Source organism: Silene latifolia, chromosome 6 (assembly GCF_048544455.1).
Source record: "Silene latifolia isolate original U9 population chromosome 6, ASM4854445v1, whole genome shotgun sequence".
In the NCBI taxonomy this organism is placed as follows: Eukaryota; Viridiplantae; Streptophyta; class Magnoliopsida; order Caryophyllales; family Caryophyllaceae; genus Silene; species Silene latifolia.
In genome coordinates, this window is record NC_133531.1 from 20,608,371 (window position 1) to 20,632,994 (window position 24,624).

General features: G+C 42.2%; 2 protein-coding genes across 2 annotated transcripts; both read right to left on the bottom strand.

Annotated features, from left to right (window-relative positions):
- Positions 1-1,999: 1,999 nt before the first annotated feature.
- LOC141586490 (catalase isozyme 1-like) lies at positions 2,000-7,416 on the bottom strand. The gene is made up of 8 exons (XM_074407742.1): positions 7,291-7,416; positions 4,891-4,987; positions 4,392-4,669; positions 3,009-3,785; positions 2,803-2,892; positions 2,634-2,701; positions 2,447-2,540; positions 2,000-2,325 (listed from the first exon to the last, which is right to left on the bottom strand). Exons 1-8 carry the CDS (start codon positions 7,303-7,305, stop codon positions 2,266-2,268), a joined length of 1,479 nt encoding a protein of 492 aa, XP_074263843.1. The 5' UTR covers positions 7,306-7,416; the 3' UTR covers positions 2,000-2,265.
- A 16,782-nt stretch (positions 7,417-24,198) lies between these two features.
- On the bottom strand, positions 24,199-24,624 carry LOC141587718 (putative mitochondrial protein AtMg01250). The gene has a single exon (XM_074409190.1). The coding sequence runs from the start codon at positions 24,622-24,624 to the stop codon at positions 24,199-24,201; it is 426 nt and encodes a 141-aa protein (XP_074265291.1).

Below are 24,624 nucleotides of genomic sequence, written 5' to 3' on the forward strand. Positions count from 1 at the left end.
TTTGAAACATGTGGGAAACTTGCGCAACTACATTGAAAAAACTACATTATGACTTTATTACTAACAACACCAAAGACCTGGCAAAACGGGTCAACGTGTCGGGTTCGGGTTCGGGTCGGGGCAATTCGGGTCGGGTAAGTTCGGGTCTCTCATTGATTTCGAGTTAATTCGGGTCGGGTCGGGTTATTTCGGGTCAGGTCATTTTCGGGTCAATGAATAATAGAGAAATATCATTTCAAGTGTTTTTGGTTCAATTAGAGTTATATTTTGTCAGGTCATTTTCGGGTTTGATGGTTTCGGATCGGGTCTTTTTCGGGTCAAGAAAACTCGGGTCATATTCGGGTCAGGTCGGGTCAATTTGGGTTTTCGGCTCACACTCGGGTGATGTGGTTTGGGTCACTTCGGATCTCGGGTCAACATTTTCGGGTCGGGTCAATCGGATCGGGTTGCTTTTGCTAGGTCTAACGCCAATGATAATAACACAAGAATAATAGCAAAAACATAAATGATAACAATAATAACCATGCCCTTTTACGTCATCAATACTATATATTAATTCCAGAAATCAAGGGATTTCAATGTAATGAAAGAAATTTATACAAATTAAATATACTATATAGTTTTAAAACGATAGCACCGTGTGATGGACCTGATAAAAGCACCTCAATGTAAATATTATATAGTCTTGGTTAAAAGTATAATATAAACATGCCTTGACGAAGCATATTTATGGAAACTACATTAAATTAAAGTAATTAATTTAGAAAACACAATAATATAGTGATTTTCCTTAAAATTAACATGCCTCACTTATGGAATTAATTAGTATCTTCATAGAATTATAAATTAAGTTAAATGTAGTAAAAGTAATAGTAACAACAACGAGATTAATAAAATTAACGGTATTAATGTGGGAGTAGTAACAGTTATAATGACAGTGAGAATAATGAATGTAACATTGAATGCAGTGAAAATAACAGTGGTAACAATGAGAAAAAGTATGAACAATTAAATAACCAATCGACTCAAGGAAATATTTAATTTATTTAAATATAGGCCGGATAAAATTAACGGGAATAATGAATTTAACAAAAAAAATAGAGGAATTAGTAAAAGAAACAATAGTAACCACGGGAGTAGTGAACGTAATGATATTAACAAAAAATGTCGTAAAAGTAATGATATTAATAGCGGGGTAGTGAACGTGTCTCATAATTTGAAAATAAATTTTACATTTCATTATAATTACAAGATATGTCATAGAAAAAATATACTACTAATAGTAAACGTGTGAGTTAGACAACCTCAAGTAGTTTATTTCATTGAAAATAAAATTTAACGGTAAATAGAGGTAGCCCGGGCGAAGCCGGGCACCAAACCTAGTTTGATCAAATATCCGCTACCTTTTCAGCTAGTTTCCAAACACTTTTAATAAAAATCAGCTACCTTATCAGCTCCTAATTTTCAGCTACCTTATAACCTTATCAGGTTTCAGATACCTTTTCAGGTACCTTTTCAGTTAGTTTTACCAAACAGAGCCCAAGTATTTAAAAGACGTCTTTCGTCAGCAGGAGGACGATGGTTCCGAAATTGTAAGACGGGTACGATCAACGCCCCCAGCGCACTTCAAAATCAAAATAGCCTCGTATTCTTCGTTCCTAAAATCCTTGAACAAAGGAGATACTTATTATGGTATGGGGCTCACTGAATTTAATGCAGGCGGCCACAATTGGACTCTAACCATAGAGCTGAATAATGGAGAAGACGAGCATGGAAGTAACAAACATACGAATAAATATAAATTCGTTGAAATAAATTCATAGTTCTGTAGAGATTTTTTTTCCCTTAGTTAAACTAAAAGTAAATTACCGTCTCAAAATTCTAACGAGTAGAACACAACGACCTGTTTTGTACCGATGATAGTTGATACATCGATCTGCGTGACAAAACATTGATGAATCGTCACTTGATCGACTTCAATTTCACACAAAATGAGTAATAATCAACAACAAACATAACTGGTAATACATATCATAAGTTACATAACAGTACAGTGTAGCTTCGTCGAGCTCAAAGAAATACAAGCATATTGAGCTCTAGTTATTACATAGTACTCGAGTTTTATCAGGAAACATACATGCGCAAAGATCAACAAGAACGCGAAAGTAAAACATATACAAGTATAGTCGGCAATTGATACATTGCTCAATTTGCCATATTACTCGTTCGTCTTCATGATCCGCCTTTACCAGCCTTCGCTTATCTTTACATTGTTGGTCTCACATTGAGTCTGCTTGCCACTTTCATGCCTAGAGATTTATCAGCCTGCATACACGAGTTTAGGACTTGAGATGATGTCGTAATAATATTATCATGAGACTGACTTATATGAGAACTATAAGGAGTTTAACACAAATTCTTATGTGAGGCGATTTTATAAGGTTACCTGAGTGAACCAGTTAACCCAAATGCTGCGAATCTCATAAGTTAGGCGAGGATCGGACAGAGCCTTGACGAATCTCCCAATAAACCTCTCTTGCCTACAAACACCAGGAGATCGAGAGAATAATATAAGAGCCAAGTTAACCAGAACTACGAAGAGAAAAGAAAATAAAAATGTGTGTTTCGCCGACCTGGCTGGGTCCCAGGATCTGTATCGGTCACCAGGCTCCTTGAAGTTATTCTCCTTTGGAATGATTTGCTGTATTATAGGATGAACATGTAAGTTAGTCGAAATTCAAACCCGCAAGCTTAGAAATGATCATTGATCAGTCGAAGAGAAAGTGGCAGAAAATCACTAACCCTTTCGCGCCTTCCATGAATTACAAAGTGAGGGATGGGGAATCTCTCGGCCTCACGAACAGGATCAAACCTTGATGGGAAGTAATCCACCTGTGAAAAAAAACATCCGTCTTAGCAAACATTACGCACTGATTTATTATATTAAGAGCATAAACGTCCCCTGGACGATAAATCAAAGAAAGATTGAGTAACAAATTACTCGGTACCTCTTCATCCCTGAAAACCATGTTCATAGGCCCGTCTCTATGATTATTATGATGAGGGCACTTAGGAGCATTAACAGGAAGCTGCATGAAATTAGGACCAAGCCGATATCTCTGAGTATCAGCATAAGCAAAGGTTCGAGCCTGAAGCATCTTATCATCAGAGAAATGGATCCCAGGAACAATAGCAGCCGGGTTAAACGCAAGCATCTCATTTTCATTGAAAAAGTTGTCAATGTTCTTGTTCAACACCATCCGTCCCACGGGTTGTAACGGTAAAATATCCTCAGGCCAAGTCTTGGTGGTATCCAACGGGTCGAAATCAAACTTATCCTCATCAGCTGGATCCATGGTTTGGATGAAGAGTTTCCATTCAGGGTAGTTTCCTGAGGCAATTGCATCATAAAGATCTTTTGTCGCGTGACTGTGGTTTTCTGCAACGACTTTAGCAGCTTCGTCCTCAAGCATGTTCTTGACACCACATGTAGGCCTCCAGTGGAACTTGACATAGGTGACCTTGCCTGCTTTGTTCAGCATAGTGAAGGTGTGGACACCTGACCCAATCATGTGTCGGTAGTTGATCGGGATACCCATGTCGTCGTAGAAGAAGGTGAAGGTGTTGAGACTCTCAGGGAGATGGGAGCAGTGGTCCAGGAACCTCCAGTCCTCTTGGATGTGGGATTTCGGGTTTGGCTTGAAGGCACGAATCAGATCAAAGAACTGCATTGCATCGCGGGTGAAGAATACCGGGAAATTGTTTCCCACCAAATCAAAGTTACCCTGCAACCAACGTAAAAGAAATTGAATGATAGAGCTACTGTAAAATGAATTGACAGTACCGGACTATTACAGCCAGTGGGGGATTTAGGTAGGGCCGTAGGGGGTGTCACTGGGCTGTCCGGGCCGGGTCGGGCTGTCAATTTGTGGCCCAGGCCCGGCACTAAAAAGGGGTCGGGCTGGCGTATGCGGGGTTGGCCTCTATAATGTCTGGCCCAGGCCCTACCCATATAGTGTTTTTAAGTGTTTTTTACGGGCCAAGACAGGCTAGGCTAAAAATTTGGGACACTAGCCCGGCCCGGGTAGAGGGACGAGCATGCGGGCTGGGCTAGAAAAAACCGGCCCACTAATGCGGGCTGAACCTAGCTAGCCCGCACCGTTGAATAGCTCTAGATTTCCGCTGGCCATGGAAAAATTCAAATGTTTTGGTTAAAATTTACGAGTTTTTTTCAAGTTTACGTTATGTCATTACTTGTTTGCCTCTGCTATTGAAATTTTCACCCTCTAACTGTAAATCCTGGCTCCACCACTGATTACAGCAACATGATATAGCAGTCGAAAAGGAATGCAATGATGAAAAACAGGAGGCGATGTAAGAAAAGACGGTACCTCACGGGTGTAGAACTTGGTGGCAAAACCACGAGGGTCACGGATGGTTTCAGGGCTGCCGCGCTCATGAATGACAGTCGAGAAACGAACAATGAGAGGAGTTTGAACACCGGGAGCACGAAGGAAGTCAGCACAGGTAAGATGAGTAATGTCATGGGTGACTTCAAAGAAACCCTTTGCACTGGCTCCCCTTGCGTGTACCACACGCTCCGGAATACGCTCGTGAGTCCATGTTGTTATCTTTTCTATCAGATGGTAATCTTCCAACAGAATCGGCCCTGTTTTGTAGTAACACTATGATTAGATTTTTCATAGAAATGGACCGTATTGGATCGGCTTTGTCTTATTCAAATAAAAGTCGTGAATTTTGGTTCAGGTGGTTCGCATGAAATGGACATAGTTCTTAATATTAAAAATAATAATAATTATAATGATAATAATATTTTTTTTAGGAAAATAAATAAATAATGATAATAATATTGTTATTGTTTTTAATTACCTCGGGCACCAACGGTCAAAGCAGAGTTGTCATTATAAACCGGTGAGCCAGTGTTGGTTGTCAAGTAAGGGGAGTTGTAAGCACTTGATGGTCGATACTGCACCAAATATAATCTCCAAATGTCAATCACACAAAAACGCTCGAATAAAGTTATCCATGAAAATTCTTTCATGATTCATCGTTATTTAATATTTTCCCCTGATTCAACAATAATTTAAAATTTCGAATGCTCTTGTAATTTTACATACAGGTCCAAAACATAATCATTATATTACTTGATGTTACTACGATCAGTCGATCACTGTCAATTACATAGATCATCTAAATAAAGAGAAGCATAACTCCGAAGACCGAAATTACTAATGACACTTATGTTTGTAAGACGGTGAATAATAACTATTAGTAACATAAATATTCAGTGAATATTTATGTATATTATTATGTGAATAATAATATGTCCTTAAACTTGATTTATAGTGTACTGTACCTGAAAATAACGTAGAAATAAATAGTTGTCATGTGACTCATGTCATTTTATAGGTAACCCGTCTAATCTCAAAATGATGCAAATACCATACCATACCTCTTAAACTGAAAAACGATTATTTTCTTCAAAAAGAAAAAACGATTATTAATTGGTAAGGCACGTTTTTTTCATTTTTAAAGAAAACCATTCACATAAGCACATGGGAAGTTAATTTAGGGAATAGGAGATTTGGACGTTTTATATTGAATTTCATCAATAAATCTTATAAATTTGATAACCAAAATTGGAGGCCCGTTTTCCGCGTACGTGGCTGCTCAGGGCCTTAGATGTCCGTGTCGTGGACCGGCCGAGCCGAGCCTAAACCCCCTAACCAAAAACTCTATTTAGATGATTCTGTCGCGAATTTGGTTATGAGATACACTAGTACTCGTTAGGCTAAAGTTATTAGGACTATTTATTGCACGCTATAGAATTTAATTTTGATACGCATATCCCCTTATACTAAAAGAATAAGCTCAGAATTTTCCTGTCTAAATCAATTTGGCTATAATTAGTCTTTTATTATAACATATCTGTTATTGAGCTTTCATTATATTATATCTACATCTGCATTATAATGAACTTTCCTTTTCCATCGATTAATACAAAATATTAATTATAATAAATTTACACTTAAATTTCAAATTGAGTTAAATATCATTTTTATTATTATTTTCTTTAATGTTTCTATCTAAAATATAGGGTATAACCACGGGATCTATACTAGTTATAGAATAACATGATAACTTTTTTTTTGTATGTTCAAATATGGAAAAAAGGAACATATATCGTATATATTACCTCAAATTTATTTGTTTTTGAGCATACATATATTTTTTCTGAATTTATTACCTCAGACTTCATGTTTTTGAGTATATGTGTATTTTTTTTTCTAAACTTATTAAAGTTTATAAGTTAGATTTTTTTTTTTCATCAAAACTCAAATTTAACTAAGCTTATATGTAATGTTTTTGAGTTTTATTGTAATTTTTTGAGGTTAATGTTTAAGGAAATGAACTCAAAAATATTATCGTAAAACTCATAATTTTTAGAATAAAACTCAAAAACTTTATTATAATGCTTAAAAACTATATAACTTATTGTAATATATCAGATATATAATCTAATTGCTGATACATGTCATCTTATTTTATTATGTATTATCAGTTATCACCCTTTGCTTACACAAATAACATTATATCTCCAGTGGTACAATAGCATTATACAACCGAGTTATATCTTATCAAGCTTATGTGTAATTTTTTTGAGCTTTCTTAAAGTTAAGTTTTTTATGTTTAGGTGAGTGAGTTCAGAAATTTTATGGTATAGCTCGACTTCTTTAAAACAAAACTCGAAAACTTTATTATATAGCTCAGGTTCTAGAGCATACAGCTGGGTACAACTGGTTGTAGGATCTATTAACTGCTTTGCTTATATCAGGTGATCAAGTTCATTATGTCTCTTTAAACTAGACATTTTTATGTTCAAAAACCCTGGACATCTGGAAGATGATACTTGACTACATGATCCATGACTCGAGTCGAGTCCCAGGAGTTTAAAACGGAGTAATTGATAATTTACTCTTCCCAGGTCGACAATTGAACTATATATTTGTCTCATCGTCCTTTCTAAAAAAAGGTTATATCATTTTGCAGTTGATCAAGGATTATTCTAAAAGCACTAAATAAAATCTAAATACAAATAGGTACGGAGTAATGTTTAAGACTCAAATAAGATTATAATGAACTCGTTCTAATAATTTATATAATATCGATACTTGTTTTAAGTAATAATGTTATATTTATACAAGGATCTTATACAAAACCGACTATAAATAATGATCCAAATTATTTGCAAAATTAAAAGCGACAAACCTTGTAGGGATCCATGATTAGAGGGAGAAAATGGCTAGTGTAGAGAGAGAGTGAAAGAAATTTAAAGAGAGAGAGTGAGATGGAGTGCACTCACTGCTCCAAATGTCATTGGAATTTATAGTCACCAACGTACCCACCGCATGGACTTCAATTCTCTAAATTTACGTGTAAATCCTAATAATAATTCAATTTAGATAAGTTCAAAATGAAAAAAATAAATTAGAAAAATCAAAAAATATCATAGCAGCCACATTTTGTCCACTCTCTTGAACAGTGAGGCTGTCGTTTTAGTGCTGTGGGGCGTTATAGTCATGTTTTGGGGCCGTGGCTTGTGCCCTTGTGTGCCCATTTGCTATGTCCTTGGGAACTACCCATTTAGTCTTATTATTTTCAGTTCATTAAAGTGATGGAGAATTGGAGATGTTTTTTTTAGACAATTGTGTACTGCTCCTTCCAATTCACAATAAACCTTCCTATTTTCTTTTTCGGTTATTCACAATAACCTTTCTATTTCTTTTTTTGGGTAAGTGTTTGTGTGGTCCAAATTTAATTGTATGGTGGGGTAATGTGTTTCTTTAATTTTTGTGCCAAAATGAAAAATGAAATGGGAGGTTTATTGTGATTTGGAGGGAGTATATATATATATATATATATATATATATATATATATATATATATATATATATATATATATATATATATATATATATATATATATATATATATAGGTATATATTTAGAGAAGGGTTAGTAAGCGCCTCATATCATATAGTCCTAAGTCTTATAAGGGCTTTGGATGAAGGGAATGGATGGATGAGATTAAGATCTCAAATGGATGGCCATAAATCTCCTCCTTAATCTCCCTTCCTAATCTTGTACAACTCCTTCTAATCCTGTATAACTCCTTCACCATTCTAATCTCCCTTCTCACTTCCTCATAATTCACCCTCTCACTTCTCTCTCATTCACTCATTCTCTCTCATTTTCCTCCCATCCCCTCTCAAAAAAAAAACCAATTCAAAACAAACTAAAAAAAAAAAAAAAAAAACCAAACCCGATGACCACACCCCCAACAATGACCACACACCCCAAAACCACCCCACCAACAACCCACCATTTCCCAAACCCGACAGCCACACCCCGCGACCACCCAACAACCACCGCCACACCTCTCCTCCTTCTACCCCCACCACCTTCCTCCACCCGCAACCCACCACAACCGCCCTTTTCCTTTTTTTTTCTTTTCTGTAGATCTGCCGCCCCACCACCACCATCCCACGACCACCACTCCACGACACAACCACCCTCCTCTCCACCACCGCCCTCCTCGTCTCAAATCTACCCAGAAACCACCGGCCTGCAACCCCCACTCCTCACGCCGACGGCCTCAGATCTCCCTCCACCGGACCCACAACCTCACCCCTGCCTTTCTCCCTCCCTGCTGCCGCCTCACCCACGACTTTCTCCCTCCATCTGCCGCCTGCCGCGCACGCAATCCCTCCCTCTTCCTTTCTCCTTTTTTTTTCAGTCCATGTGGTTATTGTTTTTTTGTTTTTCTGTTATATTTTCGTTTTTTTGGTTTTTGTTATTGTTTTTGGTTTTTGTTTTTTTGTTTTTTTGTTTTTTGTTATTGTTTTTGTTTTTTGTTATTGTTTTTGGTTATTGTTTTTTGTTTTTGTTATTGTTTTTGGTTTTTGTTATTGTTTTTGGTTTATTTTTGACTTGTTTTTGTTTTTGTTTTTGTTTTTTGTTTTTTTATAAAAGTTCACTATTTACGACCAAAGTTATACCCTTAAAACATTAAAGTTATACTATTTACGACTAAAGTTATACCCTTAAAACATTAAAATTATACTATTTGCGACTAAAGTTATACACTTTTTACATTAAAGTTACACTATTAACATCTAAAGTTATACATTGTATAAATTGAAGTTATACAACCATTCCAGTTTGTTTTGTTGGTTTTTTTGTTTGGTTTGGTTTTGGTTTTTTTTTTTTTTTTTGTTATTTGTTTTTTTTTACTTATTTTTTTTTATTGTACTTTTTTGACTTATTGGTTTTTTTAATATCATCTTCTTATGTGTTGTTTCAAATCTGAATTTATAGTTCTAAAGTTATACAATTTTGAACTAAAGTTATACAAATTTGGACTAAAGTTATACAAAAATGACTGAAGTTATACTTTTATGGAATAAAGTTATACAATTTTGGACTAGAATTACATAAATTTGGACTGAAGTTATACAAATAAGGACTAAAGTTATACAAATAAGGACTAAAGTTATACAATTTTGGACTAAAGTTATACAAATTTGGACTACAATTATATAAAAAATGATTGAAGTTATACTCTTATGTAATAAAGTTATACAATTTTGGACTAAAATTACACAAATTTGGACTAAAGTTATACAAAAAATGACTGAAGTTATACAAATAAGGATTAAAGTTATACAAACAAGAACTAAAGTTATACAAAAACTGACTAAAGTTATACAAATAAGGACTAAAGTTATACAAAAATGGACTAAAGTTATACAAAAATTGACCAAAGTTATACAAATAAGGACTAAAATTATACAAAAACTGACTAAAGTTATACAAAAATGGGCTAAAGTTATACAAAAATGGACTAAAGTTATACAAATATGGACTAAACTTATACTCGAGTAGGAATGTGTGTAATTTTTGTATAACTTTAGTCAATTTTTTGTATAACTTTAGTCCAATTTTTGTATAACTTTAGTCCATATTTGTATAACTTTAGTCCATTTTTGTATAACTTTAGTCTATTTTTGTATAACCTTAGTCCATTTTTGTATAACTTTAGTCCATTTTTGTATAACTTTAGTCAGTTTTTGTATAATTTTAGTCCTTATTTGTATAACTTTAGTCAGTTTTTTTATAATTTTAATCCTTATTTGTATAACTTTAGTCCTTATTTGTATAACTTTAGTCCGTTTTTGTATAACTTTAGTCTATAACCGAATAACTTTTGCCCATAACTGTGTAACTTTAGTCATTTTATATCATTTTTATATAAAAATGTCAAATATAAGATTAAAATCAACAAATTATAAGAATTTTTATATAGCTAGGATTAAAACAACAAATTTTATGAAAAATATTTTAGTAGATCTTAAATGAAAAAAAAGTATCTCAAAAAAAAACGAGATTTAAAACCCGAAATCTTTAAAAAAAACGTATAACAAGAGATTTGAGAAAATGAATAAAAAAATGAGAACTAACAAAATAAAAGACAATTAAAAGAAAATAATAGACAACAAAAAAAATGAATGGAAAAAACAACTCAAAACATAAAAATTAACACCAAACGAAAAAAAAAAAAACCGAGGTGAAAAAAAAAAACCCGAGGTGGCGGCGGTGGGGTGGCGGCGGCGGGGTGGTGGGTGGTGAGTTGGTGTCGGGTGGGGTGGTGGTGGGTGGTGGTGAATGAAGATGAGAGGAGTGGGTGATTTATTTGGGTTTTGGTTTTTTGGGATTTTGGGGTTTTTTTAGAGAGGAGAGAAAAGTGAGATGTAGAGAGAGGAGGAGGAGTTGTGATAATGAGATGATGAATGATTAGTGAGGTTGTTTTATTGAATTGATGAGTTAATTAGAGAAAAAGGTGGATGGATTAATTTGTAGCCACATATTGACATCAAATCCTAGCCTTCCATTGCCTTGATCCAATGGCCCTTAGAAGGACTTATGGACTCAACTACATATGTTGGCCTTAGTTGATCTCTTCTCTATATTTATATATATATATATATATATATATATATATATATATATATATATATATATATATATATAGATTTAGGATCCGGTGAGAACCACCTACATAGTGAGAACCGTGAGAACTCCACCTTAATGATTTTTTTTCTAAAAAATGACGACATATTTCGATTCAACATAAGATTTTATGTCTAGATAACATATTTCTTGGTCCAAAAAGTATAAATTATTGACCGGAATCGAGACGAGAAACATTTTATTAATTTTGATGCACCTAGTACTCATTTTTCATGTATCTAACAATTTTCACGCACCTAGAACTCGTTTTCGTGCACGTAGAGCCTGATATTTTCATGCACCTAGTAATCATTTTCATGCATGTAACAATTTTCATGCACCTAGTATTGATTTTCGTGCATCTATAGCCATTTTAGTATACCTAATTGTATTTTTTTACATTAAGTTTATATTTTGTTAATAAAATCAAAAATTTTTGTTTAGCTATACTAAAAATGTGTTAGAATAAACTAAACTAAGGGTAAATGATCCATCAAAACTTTCGGAACAAGATTTAATGATGATTTAGTAAGGGTTCTCAAGGTTCTCATTATGTTAGTGGTTCTCACTAGGATCGACCCTATATATATATATATATATATATATATATATATATATATATATATATATATATATATATATATATATATATATATATATATATATATATATATAATGGATAAATTACACGTAACTATTACATTACCCAGTAATATTACAACTAAGGAAAACTTGAGACGACTGATACTAGAAGATAAAGGAACGGGAACACCGGACTTGTTGGAATCTTGCAGCAGATGAAGAAGTCTGATGCTGTTGAGCTGGAAAAGGACATCGTGGAGTCTGATATCTGAGGCAAAAGTCATTGCCTCAATCAAAGCTATAATATTGATTTGAAGACGAGAAGAGCAAAAACATTTGAGTACTTCATGAGTGATATGATTATTGTGTAAACTTTAAAAGATCCAAACAAGTTGGTCTTGTTAAAAACGACCTCTATCCGAAAGCAATGAGAAATAAGGTGCGGGGAATAGGAGACAGTGCTAAACACATCAGAGCATTGAGTAGAAGGAGCATAAACTTGACAGTAGGAAACAAAAGCCTGTTGTTGCTTGGAAAGAAGGGTTATCTTAGAGATAATCTCCTCAGGATGAACAAACCTATCTCCGAAGATGACATTATTTCGATGCTTCCAAATTGCATACGAGTACATAGTAAGAGGAAATTGCAAGAGGAGGTAGTTGTTACAAGTCGTAAAACGAGCGAAGTAGCGCAGGAAATTTTCAAACCAGGTGCAAAAAGAGATATGAGAAATTACATCTGAGCGAATTCTGAGTAGACTGGCAGCTCAAATTCGTTTAACAAAATGACAGTCACGAAACAAATGACTTAAAGTTTCACAGTTTATGACAAAAAGAGCAGCGTGAGTTAACATTCAAACCTCTTCGAAGTAGCACATCCGCAGTAGGTAGGATACCATGAACAATTTTCCAAAGGAAAATCTTAATATGTTGTTGACAAGGTAATCACCATATCAAAGACCATTGGAAATCCTGGTTAACACGAGAATGGGCAGCAGCAACTAAGGGTAAACTATTATGTAAAAGGAAGGAGTAAGCAGAACTAGAGGAAAAGCTTCCGTCTTCAATGGATTTCCAATAAATGAAATCATCTATAGGTTCGGATGGAATCTCTAAAGCAGAAATTTTTCTTGCAGAAACAGTGTGGAAATATTTAAAAACATTATCCCTGTTCCACTGAGTTGAATCAATCAGGAGGTCCGCAAAGCTGATATTGTGTGATTGGACTAAAGACTTAAAACAACGCTTTGCACCAAGTATCCAAGCATCATTTCTGATATCTATCAACTTCCCATTCCCAAATTTCCAAGCAATTTCATCCCGAAGAAGATATGTATTTTTTACAACTCTTTTCCAGGCGAAAGACACAACGGAGTATTTTGAAAGCTTTGCAGGGATAGGAAAGTCTTTTTGATATTTTGAACGAAGGAAAGTAGAAAGAAGGGAATGATGCTGATGATGGCAATGCCAGAACATCTTGGATAACAAAGCTTGACTAGCAATGCGAGCATTTTTTTATTCCAAGACCACCTTTCGATTTTGGCAGCTGCAAAATGTCTGGAGGCAACCAATGTTGAGCACGCTTGTTTTTATGTTGCTTCCACCAAAAAAGATCGATTAAATAATTTATTTTCGTGGTAATTTGGAGAAAAACCGGAAGGATGGAGGTCACATGAGCAATAGATGCCAGGAAAATTGAATTTATAAGCAATAACTTAGAAGCCTGAGAAAAATTAGCTGTGCCCCAAGAGAGAATTTTGGTAGAAATCTTGTCCAGTAGAAAGTGAAACGCAGCAGTTTTCCTCCTGCCAAGATCAATCGGAACACCAAGGTAAAGCCCGAAATTTTGTTTCGAAGGACTTTTAGAATATCTGTAATATGCTCTCTGAAATCATCCGCAGTGTTAGGGCTGAACTTGACATAAGATTTTTGGTTGTTCCGGGTGTAATTCCGAAGCAGAGTTGTGACCACGTAAGCTTGTTGAACGGTGTCTTTGCTTGTCTCTTCCTTTCGCTCTCTCCTGTAAAGATGAACAAACTGAGGGCTCGGCTTGGTACCGAGCGTACTCACTCCGACGCTCAAGTCAGTAAACTTAAAGAGGTTAAGTTGTGTGTTACTTGGCAAAGTATATCGTAGAGAGATAAGGGAATTTATACCAGATTAATAGTGAGTTTTAGGGTGAATTGTGGATTATCGGATCATTTTCTCAATGAGGATTGAGGAGTATTTATAGATTTTCACCTTTTGTCACGTAGTGGCCAAGTGGCCAAGTGGCAGAGCAGGTGGAAAGATTGTTCTACCCTCGGCCGAGGGACCCATGGTGGCGGCCGGTGGCTGGTTGACTCCATGCCGAGGGACCTGGATGTGAGTACGCGGATGTGCTTCCCGGCTGGCTAGTTGCCTAGCCGAGACCCAAGTGACAGCCGACAGGTGCGTCGGTTAGGTCAGTTCGATACGTTGACTTCTTTGTGGATATCTTTGACCTTGCTCAATATGTTGACTCGGTCAGCGGGTGCAGAATATGCCCCATCAATTTGCCCCCAGCGTAGTCTATGCCGTGGTATGGACCTTCGATGAGTGTTGAGCGTATTCTGCGCAAGTTGAGTTTCTTCCCCGGCTTCTTCTCCATCGGCTTGGTTCTGTTCAGGCCGTACCGTATCCCCCCTCCACATGGATGTGTAATGGACATCAAATGTGGAAAAGGAAATGGCGCTGGCCGAGACCAAGGTTGAGAGTGCTGTGTGCTTTTGATTGCCCCCGGCCGGTGCTGCCAAGCTTGGTTGATCAGCTGGCCGTTGGCAAGTAGATACCAGGAAGCGTGTCAAAGAAGAGTGGTTACTGTGTGTCGATTGACATTCCGTGGCTGCATGCTCGACACGTGGCTTGGTATTTATTGGTGGACGTTTCATGGGCTTTGCCCTGATTGGTCCGCTTCATGGGCTTTGCTCTATAAATAGAGCAATGTGCCCCTCAATTTTCCGCACAAATTTCATTTTCTCAAAAAAATTTCTTCTCTCTAGTTATTTTCTCGAAGAAACTTCTCTATAGTCTTCAAAGCGTTACTCGGCGTAACACTTTCTTCCAAGGTAAACAAACAAATTTTTCCCAACTCTTTTATTTGTTAAGTAATTGTTGTCACTATGTCTTCTGCGGATGCTCAACCCAGTACCTCTGCGCCGGGGGGCGAACCGTCGCATCCTTATGAAGAGGAGCCACTGGTTGTCACCCCGATAGGGTTTGGGGGTCCTAAGTCGCCTTCTCCTGAGATTGATCCAAAATTTTTGGAGGGTTTTGATGATGATGATGATGATGAGGCGACTCAATCTGATTCGGAGAGGCCGCATCTCTTGGATCACGGCGGCCTTTGTTCGATCGATCCGATCGTGCTTGGACGAATAAGTTCGCTAGTTGTTCCGGTCCTGATCTTTTTGAAGACCATTACTCCTTCGGCAGGGGGTATAAAATTGTCATCCCTGAGGATGGTCAGGCGGTCTGTTGTCCTCCTGACGGCTGTATCGGCGTGTACATCAGACACCTAGAGTATGGGCTCCGGTTTCCTCTTAATGTACACGTTGCTGCCATAATTAAGGCTATGAACGTCGCCGTGGCACAACTGCATCCGTTGGCCATCAGGACGATTATCGGCTTCGTGTGGCTTTGTCTTTTTAAGGGGGAGGTCCCAATGGTTAACCTGTTCCGCCGGCTTCATCATCTTCGGCAGTCTACCCTCGGTGGCACGGGGTGGTACAACATACAGACCGAGGCGGGTTATGTTATCGTTTCGAAGTTGATATCTTGCAAGGACTGGAAGGGGCGGTGGGTATACGTCGAGGTTCCGGAGGACTATCCGCTGCCCCGGTCCTTTCAGAGCCGCGTCAATTTGCGGTGTGAGAATCGGGGGGAGCATGACAAATATGTCTCCCAGAATAAGCTTAAGATGGACACCGGCAGGGTCTATCTTAATGAGGACGAAAAGCGGGCAATGAGGCTGTTTGAGGCTGAGAAGGATGGTACGCCGAAGGGATGGATGCCCTCGACGCAGATCGTTCTTCAGGATGAGCTGCTCTGCCACGTCGGCCTCATACCGGCCCTCAGCCAGGGTGAGTGGGGTCGGTGTGAGGCCCATCTTTGCTTTTTATGTTTCTGTATTTTGAATCTTGGTTTATTTCTTTTGCTTAACTCCTGCTTTGCTTCTTTTGCAGACCGATTTGGCCCGGAACTGCCTGCCTCCGTCCTCCAGAGGTTGGGACTTGACGAGAACGAGAGAGTTGTTGTGCTGCATCCTAAGGCCTTGCCACGTGATCGCAGACCGGCTCCTCACGAACTTATGGAGCAGCAGTTGAAGGCACTGGATGTGACGGCGGCTCAGGCGCATATTGCCAGTAACGTGCCGCGCCGCAAACCAAAGACAACGTCTACGGCGGCGACGGCGTCAACTCCGGCTCAGTCTTCAATCCCCGTGGTCCAAAAGGAGCAGGTGGTCGTTGACGTTGAAGAGGAGGTCCCCGTTGTGGAGGGTCCTCCTCCTTCAAATAAGAGAAAAGGGGCCGAGTCTGCCGCCGCTGCTGTTACCGAGGCCCGGAAAGAAAAGGGGCCAGTCGGCCCTCTGTCCAAGAAGGCCAGGACCGGTACGGATCTAACCCAGGGATAGGATTTAGCGGGCTCTTTAGGCATTCCTGATGACAGGCTCTCTGATATGTCAATGAATGTTGACATGGATGCTTTGTCTGAATTTTTGTAGAGACCGCCGCCGCCGTCGCTGTCCCATCGAACGGCAATTGGAGAAGCGGCCAGTGCAGACGGGCAATCAAAATGTCACCGTCGACTCCTCATCCCTTAAGGTTTCCTCCGCTCAGATTGCGGCGGAGGGTGCAAGGTTGTCCAAGAGGCTGGCGAAGTGGACTGACATAGCCGGCGCTCACATTATGGAGCAAGAAAAGCTCATGGCTGAGGCAGCTCCTGCGCTCGAACGGCTTAGGCTTGAGCTTGCTGCTTCCAAGCAAGAGGCCGAGAAGGCGAAGAAGGACTTCGACGCCACCATGGAGAACTTCCTCACTCAGCGAAAGCTTAAAGAGGAAGCTGAGAAGCGGGTCCTAGCCGAGAGAGCCAAGGTTGAGGCTGCGCTGGCTGACGCCGCTAAGCTGCGGGAGGAGAGAGAGAAGCTTTAGGGCGGTTACGATGCTATGGTTGAGCAGAGGGAAATATGGAAGTCCCTGCATCTGACCGAGGCGAAGGAGCACAGGAACACAAAGGTCATCCTTGCTCAGAGGGAGAAGGACATTGAGACGCTCCAAACTGTCATCATCGCTGACATGTGTGCCCAGTACCGGGACCAGGCTGAAGAGGCCACCAGGGATGCAATTAAAAAGCTTGTTCCTGAAGGCTCCTTCCCGTGACAAGATTTTGACCGGCTTCTGGATGAGAAGGCCGATGCTGCGGAGAAGGCGGAGGCGGCGAAGGCTGCTCAGGAAGCTGAGGCCAAGGCGGCCCATGCTGCAAAGGTGAAGGAGTCTAGGGAGGAGGCTGAGAGAGCAAAGGCAGGTGAAGCTTCTGGGCCTCCCACTGTTGGTGATGCTGCTACTGCTGCCGGTGGCGAGCAAAAACAGGCATAGGGAGACGGGCGGTCGTCACCAGATTCACCCGGTCCTTCTGACAGCTTCAGCTGTTCGGGGGCCAACTATTGAGCCTCCCTGCCATCCTTTTGGCGCTTCAAGTCTTATGTCTGTAACCTTTTGTTGTACCTTTAGTGTTTGTTAAACTTTGGTAGGTTGTGTTTAGGCTATCCCTATGGGGACGGCCGTCGACTTTGTTTTGCCTCATCCTGTAAACATTTTAATGAAGTTTGTTTATTTTGCCTCCATTAAGTTGTCTTCTTACGTTTCAACATATTGAGTGCTTTTTCATTTTTACTTCCGGCTTGGCCGAGGCAGTTAGAAGGCGCATCTCAATTGTACTTAAACGTTTAAACATGTTGGCATGTCGGTCGCTTCCTCCACCACCCCCGGTCTTAGCCGAGGTGGTCAGATTTGCGCTTCCCAACTGCCGTTGTGAACATGTTAGCGTATCGGTCGTTGTGTCCCCATCGCCCCCGGCTTGGGCCGAGGTAAAACGAGGTTACGGCTCGACAGCGTTCGTATCTGTAGACATATTGATCGCTTCCTCTGTCGGACCTTCGGTTGGCCGAGGCGGCTATATTTGCGTCTCAACTGTACTTATACGTTCCTAAGCATGTTGGTCGCTTTCGCGAGTATCAATTGCATTTGGCGTGACTGCCCGGCTTTGGCCGTGGCGTCTACTTTGGCATGACTATGGAGGGGACAAGTATTTTGATGGAAAACTTGGATTATTCTTCATAAGGTATAATCATGCATTGGGGTGTCCACAACGGTCTCGGACACCTCCGCCGCTATACAAAATATTTCCTTAAGTTGTCCGTGTTCCAGTGGCTCATTAAAGGAACACCCTCCATGTCTGTCAGCCGGTATGTCCCCGGCCTCATTTCTTCAACCACTTTGTAGGGTCCTTCCCAGTTGGCCGTCATTTTACCATGGATGTTTCCTTTGTTGGTTGCGGCTGACTTTCTTAGGACTAGATCTCCTATTCTTAAGTCTCTTTTGTGGACCCTACGGTTGTATGCTCTTCTCATCCGGTTTTGATATATTGCCAAGTTTAGCCGTGCCGTGTCTCGAGTTTCTTCGACCAGGTCTAGGGAGGCTTTCAGGCCTTCCTCATTTTCGACTGGGTCAAAGGTTTGCGTTCTGAATGTCGGCACCGCTGCTTCAATTGGCAGGACGGCCTCAGACCCATAGACAAGGTGGAATGGACTGTACCCCGTTGCTTCTTTTTCCGTGGTTCTAAGGGACCACAGGACGCCGGGTAGTTCATCAGCCCACCTTCCCTTTAGATCTTCAACCTTCTTTTTTAGCCCGTTCAGGATTGTTTTATTAGCTGCTTCCGCCTGCCCGTTGCTCTGAGGATGGCAGACGGAGGAGTATGCAAATTTGATTCCGAGCTCCTCCAACCAATTCATCACCATGTCGCTCCAAAACTCTCGGTCGTGGTCAATACAATGACTTGGGGTAGCCCAAAACGAGTTATGACGTTCTCCTAAATCACTTTTCTTACGGCCGCCGTGGTCTTGGCAGGTACCGCGACAGCCTCGACCCATTTGGTGAAGTAATCAACGGCGACAATTAGGTGCTTTCTTCCTCCGGAGGCCGTCGGAAATGGCCCTAGTAAATCCATCCCCCACTGTGCAAATGGAAGGGGACTAAGCACTGGTTGCAGGTCTCGGGAAGAAGCATGTATCACCGGAGCATGCATCTGACAATTCTTGCACTTCTTGGTCTTTGCTCTGGAATCCTCAAGCATGGTGGGCCAGAAGTAGCCGGCTCGGAGAGCTTTGTGGGCTAGCGTTCTTGCCCCCATGTGATGTCCACAGATGCCTTCGTGAATCTCTGTCAGTATTAGCTCCGCGTCGGCTGGGCCGACACATTTCAAGAGTGGCCTTATTATAGACCTTCTGTATAACTCTTCTTCGAACACTGAGTACCTTGCGGCGATCCTTCTTATCTTCTGCGAGAGACTGCGGTCCTCCGGCAACTCATTTATCAGTTTGTATTTCATTATCGGAGTCATCGACGTCGTCTCGGCTTCGATGTCGCCCACCATGCCGACGGTCTCAGTGATGCTTTTAGCATTCCTGATATCCACCAGCACGGTTCGACTAACATTCTTGATGCTTGAACTGGCAAGTTTTGAGAGAGCGTCGGCTCGGTTGTTCTCAGACCTGGGAACGCACTGTATCTGGAAAGATTTCAATTTTGAGGTGTCGCTTTTACCCTCTCCGGATACCTTATCATCCCATCGTCTCGAGTCTCATACTCTCCTCTGATTTGATTAGCCACTAAGAGTGAATCTGTCTTCAACACAACATGCTCCCCCGGCACTCTAGCTAACTCGACTCCGATTATCACCGCCTCATATTCGGATTCGTTATTTGAGGCCGAGAAGGTAAACTTCAAGGCGTACTCAAACTCGTCCCCGTTAGGGTTGATTATAAGGATGCCGGCTCCTGAGCTGTTTGCCGTGGAGGACCCGTCGGTGTATACTTCCCACACACCGGGATGTGATTCTTCTTGGTATGTGCACTCGGCTAGGAAGTCTGCAAGTGTTTGCCCCTTTATCGAAGGCCTCGGATTGTACTGAATGCCGAAGCCGGATAACTCCACTGCCCATTTGATAAGTCTGCCTGATTTTTTGAATTTTTCTAAGGCTTTCTCCAATGGCTGGTCGGTTAAGACCGTCACGGGATGTGCGTCGAAGTAGGGTTTTAAATTCCTTGCGGCAACGACGACGGCGAAGGCCGCTTTTTCAATCAGTGGGTAATTTCTTTCGGCGGGCAGCAGTGTATGGCTGATAAAGTAGATTGGGTGTTGCTGCTTGTTTTCTTCTCTGACGATTACGGCGCTGACCGTGGCGAGGAATGTAATGACTAAGTATAGAGATATCTGTCTCCCAGTCGGTCGGCACGGACGGGGTCGGGAGAGTTAGTAGGTGGGCTTTCAGTTGCTTGAAAGCCGCACTCTGTTCCTCCCCCCCAGCAAAAGTCTTTGTTCCCTTTCAGCACCGTAAAGAACGGAGTGCTCTTGTCGGCTGACCGAGAAATAAAGCGGGCAAGAGCCGCCATCCTCCAGGTCAGTATCATAACCTCTTTTCGGTTTCTCGGTTACGGCAGGTCTAGTATTGCTTGGACTTTCTCTGGATTGGCATCAATTCCCCTGGAACTGACAAGCACGCCGAGGAACTTGCCGGCCCGGACACCGAAGTTGCATTTCATTGGGTTAAGCTTCATCATATATTTCCTTAGTGAACAAAATGTCTCGCCCAAGTCGGCCAAGTGCTCGCTGTCAGACTTGCTTTTTACAATAGCATCGTCGACGTAAGCCTCGATGTTTCGCCCTTTTTGATCTTGAAACACTTTGTCCACCAGCCTAGCGTAAGTTCCGCCAGCGTTTTTCAAACTGAACGGCATCATTTTATACATGTATGTGCCGTGTATGGTGATGAATGCGCACTTAGGCATGTCTTCCTCGGCCATGAATACCTGATGGTACCCTGAGAAGGCGTCTAGCAGGCTCAGCATAGTGTAGCCTGCCGTTGCGTCAATTAAACTATCTATTCGAGGCAAGGGATAACAATCTTTAGGGCATGCTTTATTAAGATTTGTAAAATCAACACACATCCTCCACGCCCCTGATGACTTCTTTACCATTACAACATTTGCTAGCCACTCAGGGTAAGTACAAGGCATGATAAAGCCCGCCTCTAATAGTTTATCTACTTCGGCTTTGATGGCCTCATCCTTCTCGGCCGAGGAGTTCCTCATCTTCTGCTTGACAGGGCGAGCAGTGGAGAGTACGTTCACTTGTGAATGATCACCTCCGGCTCACGCCTGGCATCTCGGCCGCGAGTATGCGAAGACATCTTTGTTCTTCCTCGGCGGGTTTAGGAGATCGGCTCGAATTTTGGCTCCAGGCCGACACCGACAGTTACGGTGCGCCCTGGGTCAATTTCCACTTCCTCGGTCTCGGCTCCTTCGACCATGCCGACGTTGGTGTGCATCGGATCACCCTCATGTTGTAAGGATGGGCTCTTCCCCTTCTCTGACTTCTTCGCCACTTTGAGGGATTGCATGTTGCACCCTCTGGCAGATACTTGGATGTTGACGATTTCATCTCTTTCGTCCTTTGAGACGAGCTTTTGTGCTTCCCCCCGGTCCGAGACATACATTAATGTCAGGGCCCGGATGGATATCACAGCATCGGCCTCGTTCAAAGTGACCCGGCCTATAAGAACATTGTAGGCAGACGAACCGTCGATCACCACGAACTCAGACCAAACATTTTTGGCCGCATCTGCTTGGCCAAACATCACCGGCAGTCTGATTGACCCCAGGGGTACCAGGCCGGCCCCGGAGAAGCTGTATAGCGGGTTGGTGCAGGGGCTCAGATTTTCAATCTTCAGACCGAGATTGAGGAAGCACTCCCTGAACATGATGTTTGTGTAGGCGCCTGTGTCAATCAGGCACCTCTTGACCAAGTGGTTGGCTATGTCTAGGTGGACTACGAGAGAGTCGCTGTGCGGGGCGATGACTCCTTCGTAGTCCTTCTTTCCGATGGTTATATCGGGGACGGTGGAAGCGGGGGTCGCTGTTTTGGGCATAAAGTTGATGGCTTGGGATAGCTCATTCAGGTGCCGTTTGTGCCCATTAGCTGACCCACCGTTCTCGTTTCCTCCGGTTATAACCTGGATCACTCCCATCCTCTGGAATACTGATTTTCTATTCGCCCCGTCAGAGCTTGTTTCCGGGCCTCCAGCTACATACTTGCTGAGGGCCCCTTTTCGGATAAGCTCCTCGATAGCGTTCCTCAAATGCCGACAGTTGTCGGTCTTATGGCCGAGTTGGCCGTGGTAGTCGCAGAACTGGCTAAGGTCGCCGTCCCCCCTCGCCTTGGGGGGCCTTGCCCATTTCTGCCCTTCGTTCTTGCTTAGGGCAAAGACTTCGGCCGATGATTTAACCAGGGGGGTGAGACCGCTGTACCACTTCGGGGTGTATGGTCCCGAACTCCCCCCGGCGCCCGCCGAGTTCTGTTTCCTATTAAATCTCTCAGGCCGTGACCTATTCATGTCACGGCATCCTTCGTCTACGTTGTCCCGGCGGCTCCTCCTTTCTGGGTGCCCAGCTTCACTGTGGCCTACCCAGGTCTTGTGATAGTCCTCCACCTTTATGGCTCGGTCGGCCATCTTTCTGGCGGAGTCGAGGTTGAGGTCCTCGCACTTGATGAGCTCGTTTTTGAACTCGCCTTTAGGGAGGCCTTTCATCAGCGCGAAGGCCGCCAGTTCGGTGTTCAGCTCGCGGATTTGCTGAACCTTAGCGTCGAATCTCTTGACGTAGCTCCGGAGGGACTCGTCCTCCCCCTGTCGGATAGTCAGGAGATCTGATGTCTCCACGGCCCTTCGCTTGTTGTAAGCGTACTGGGCTATGAAATTGTCCCTTAGTTCGGCATAACAGTACACCGAGCCATTAGGTAGCCCCCTGTACCAACTCTGAGACATGCCATGGAGGGTCGTTGGGAAGACTCGGCACCACACCTCATCGGTCGCTCCCATACCGACATGTACGACTCGAAAGCCTCGGCATGGTCGGTTGGGTCGCTATCCCCTTTGTATGATAGGGGCGGCACTTGGTTTGGTTGCACCGGGACTTCGAGGACATAGGCATTGAGGGGCTGTCTGACCACGTGCCGAATGACACGTGGCGATCGGCTCCTCGCATTCCTAGTCCGGCTTCTCTCCCCGTGGCGGGAAGGGCTTCTTGTTGTCCGACTTTGGAGAGTCGGACTTCTTTCTTCATTTCTTCGGGGGTGGCCTCGTTGTTGCCGCGGCGACGCTGTCCTCCCGCGAGTGGGGGAAGGACTTTGGTCTGCCACTAGCACCACGGGCACCGCCGGCGTCCTTGCATGCCCAGCTCCTTGTATTGCTCCGGTCAAGTTGTTCGGAGTTACTTTGTGGGCCCTGGTCACCAGTGGAGGCGCTGCCGCCCCTGTCGCCGTGACAGGGGTAACGGGCGTACCACCCATCAGGTCCAGGAATAGTTTGATCTGCCGCATCGACCACATGTCCCATGACAAGTGACTGGCCGTGGCAGCGGTGTTTCGGCTCTCTTGGCATCCCGTACTTCACCGGCTCAATCACTCGGCGGTGGGGGACCGCCCGATCTCAGAATTAGGGAATGTGTCATCCTGGTAGAATTCGGTTTCTACACTCACAAGTTCTGGCTGTTTTGACATCTTCTTAGCTCTTTGAATGGGTTTTTTTTGTAAGGGAGGTGACCAGCTTTTAGTATGATCTCCCCACAGACGGCGCCAATTGTTCCGGGTGTAATTCCGAAGCAGAGTTGTGACCACGTAAGCTTGTTGAACGGTGTCTTTGCTTGTCTCTTCCTTTCGCTCTCTCCTGTAAAGATGAACAAACTGAGGGCTCGGCTTGGTACCGAGCGTACTCACTCCGACGCTCAAGTCAGTAAACTTAAAGAGGTTAAGTTGTGTGTTACTTGTCAAAGTATATCGTAGAGAGATAAGGGAGTTTATACCAGATTAATAGTGAGTTTTAGCGTGAATTGTGGATTATCGGATCGTTTTCTCAATGAGGATTGAGGAGTATTTATAGACTTTCACCTTTTGTCACGTAGTGGCCAAGTGGCCAAGTGGCAGAGCAGGTGGAAAGACTGTTCTACCCTCGGCCGAGGGACCCATGGCAGGCGGCTGGCCTGGTTGACTCCGTCGAGGGGACTGGATGTGAGTACGCGGATGTGCTTCCCCCGCCGCGATTGCCTAGCCGAGACCCAAGTGACAGCCGACAGTCAGTCGCGTCGGTTAAGTCATTCGATACGTTGACTTCTTTGTGGATATCTTTGACCTTGCTCAATATGTTGACTCGGTCAGCGGGTGCAGAATATGCCCCATCATTGGTAATTGATCATTTGGCCCGATATGGCACTAAAGGAATCCAAGATATTCCGTAAATACTCGCAACTAGATGAAGATAAGCGAAAACACAGAAGAGAATCATCAGCGTAAAATAAATGAGAAATGGTTGGGCTGTTTCTGGAGAGGTTAATACCTTCAATAGCCTTTTGTGATTCCGCCTTGATAATCATAAGGGAAAGGATCTCCATGCAGAGAATAAAAAGGTAAGGTGAAATGGGATCACCTTGACGCAAACCACATTGAGGAAAAATACGATGGGAAGAAGAACCATTAATAATCATCTGTAAAGAGACCGTTCGGACACACAATTTAAGAAGCTTTCGGAAATCTTTAAGGAAACCATAAACCTTAAGTACGTGGAACAGAAACGACCACGATACTCTGTCAAAAGCTTTATTCAT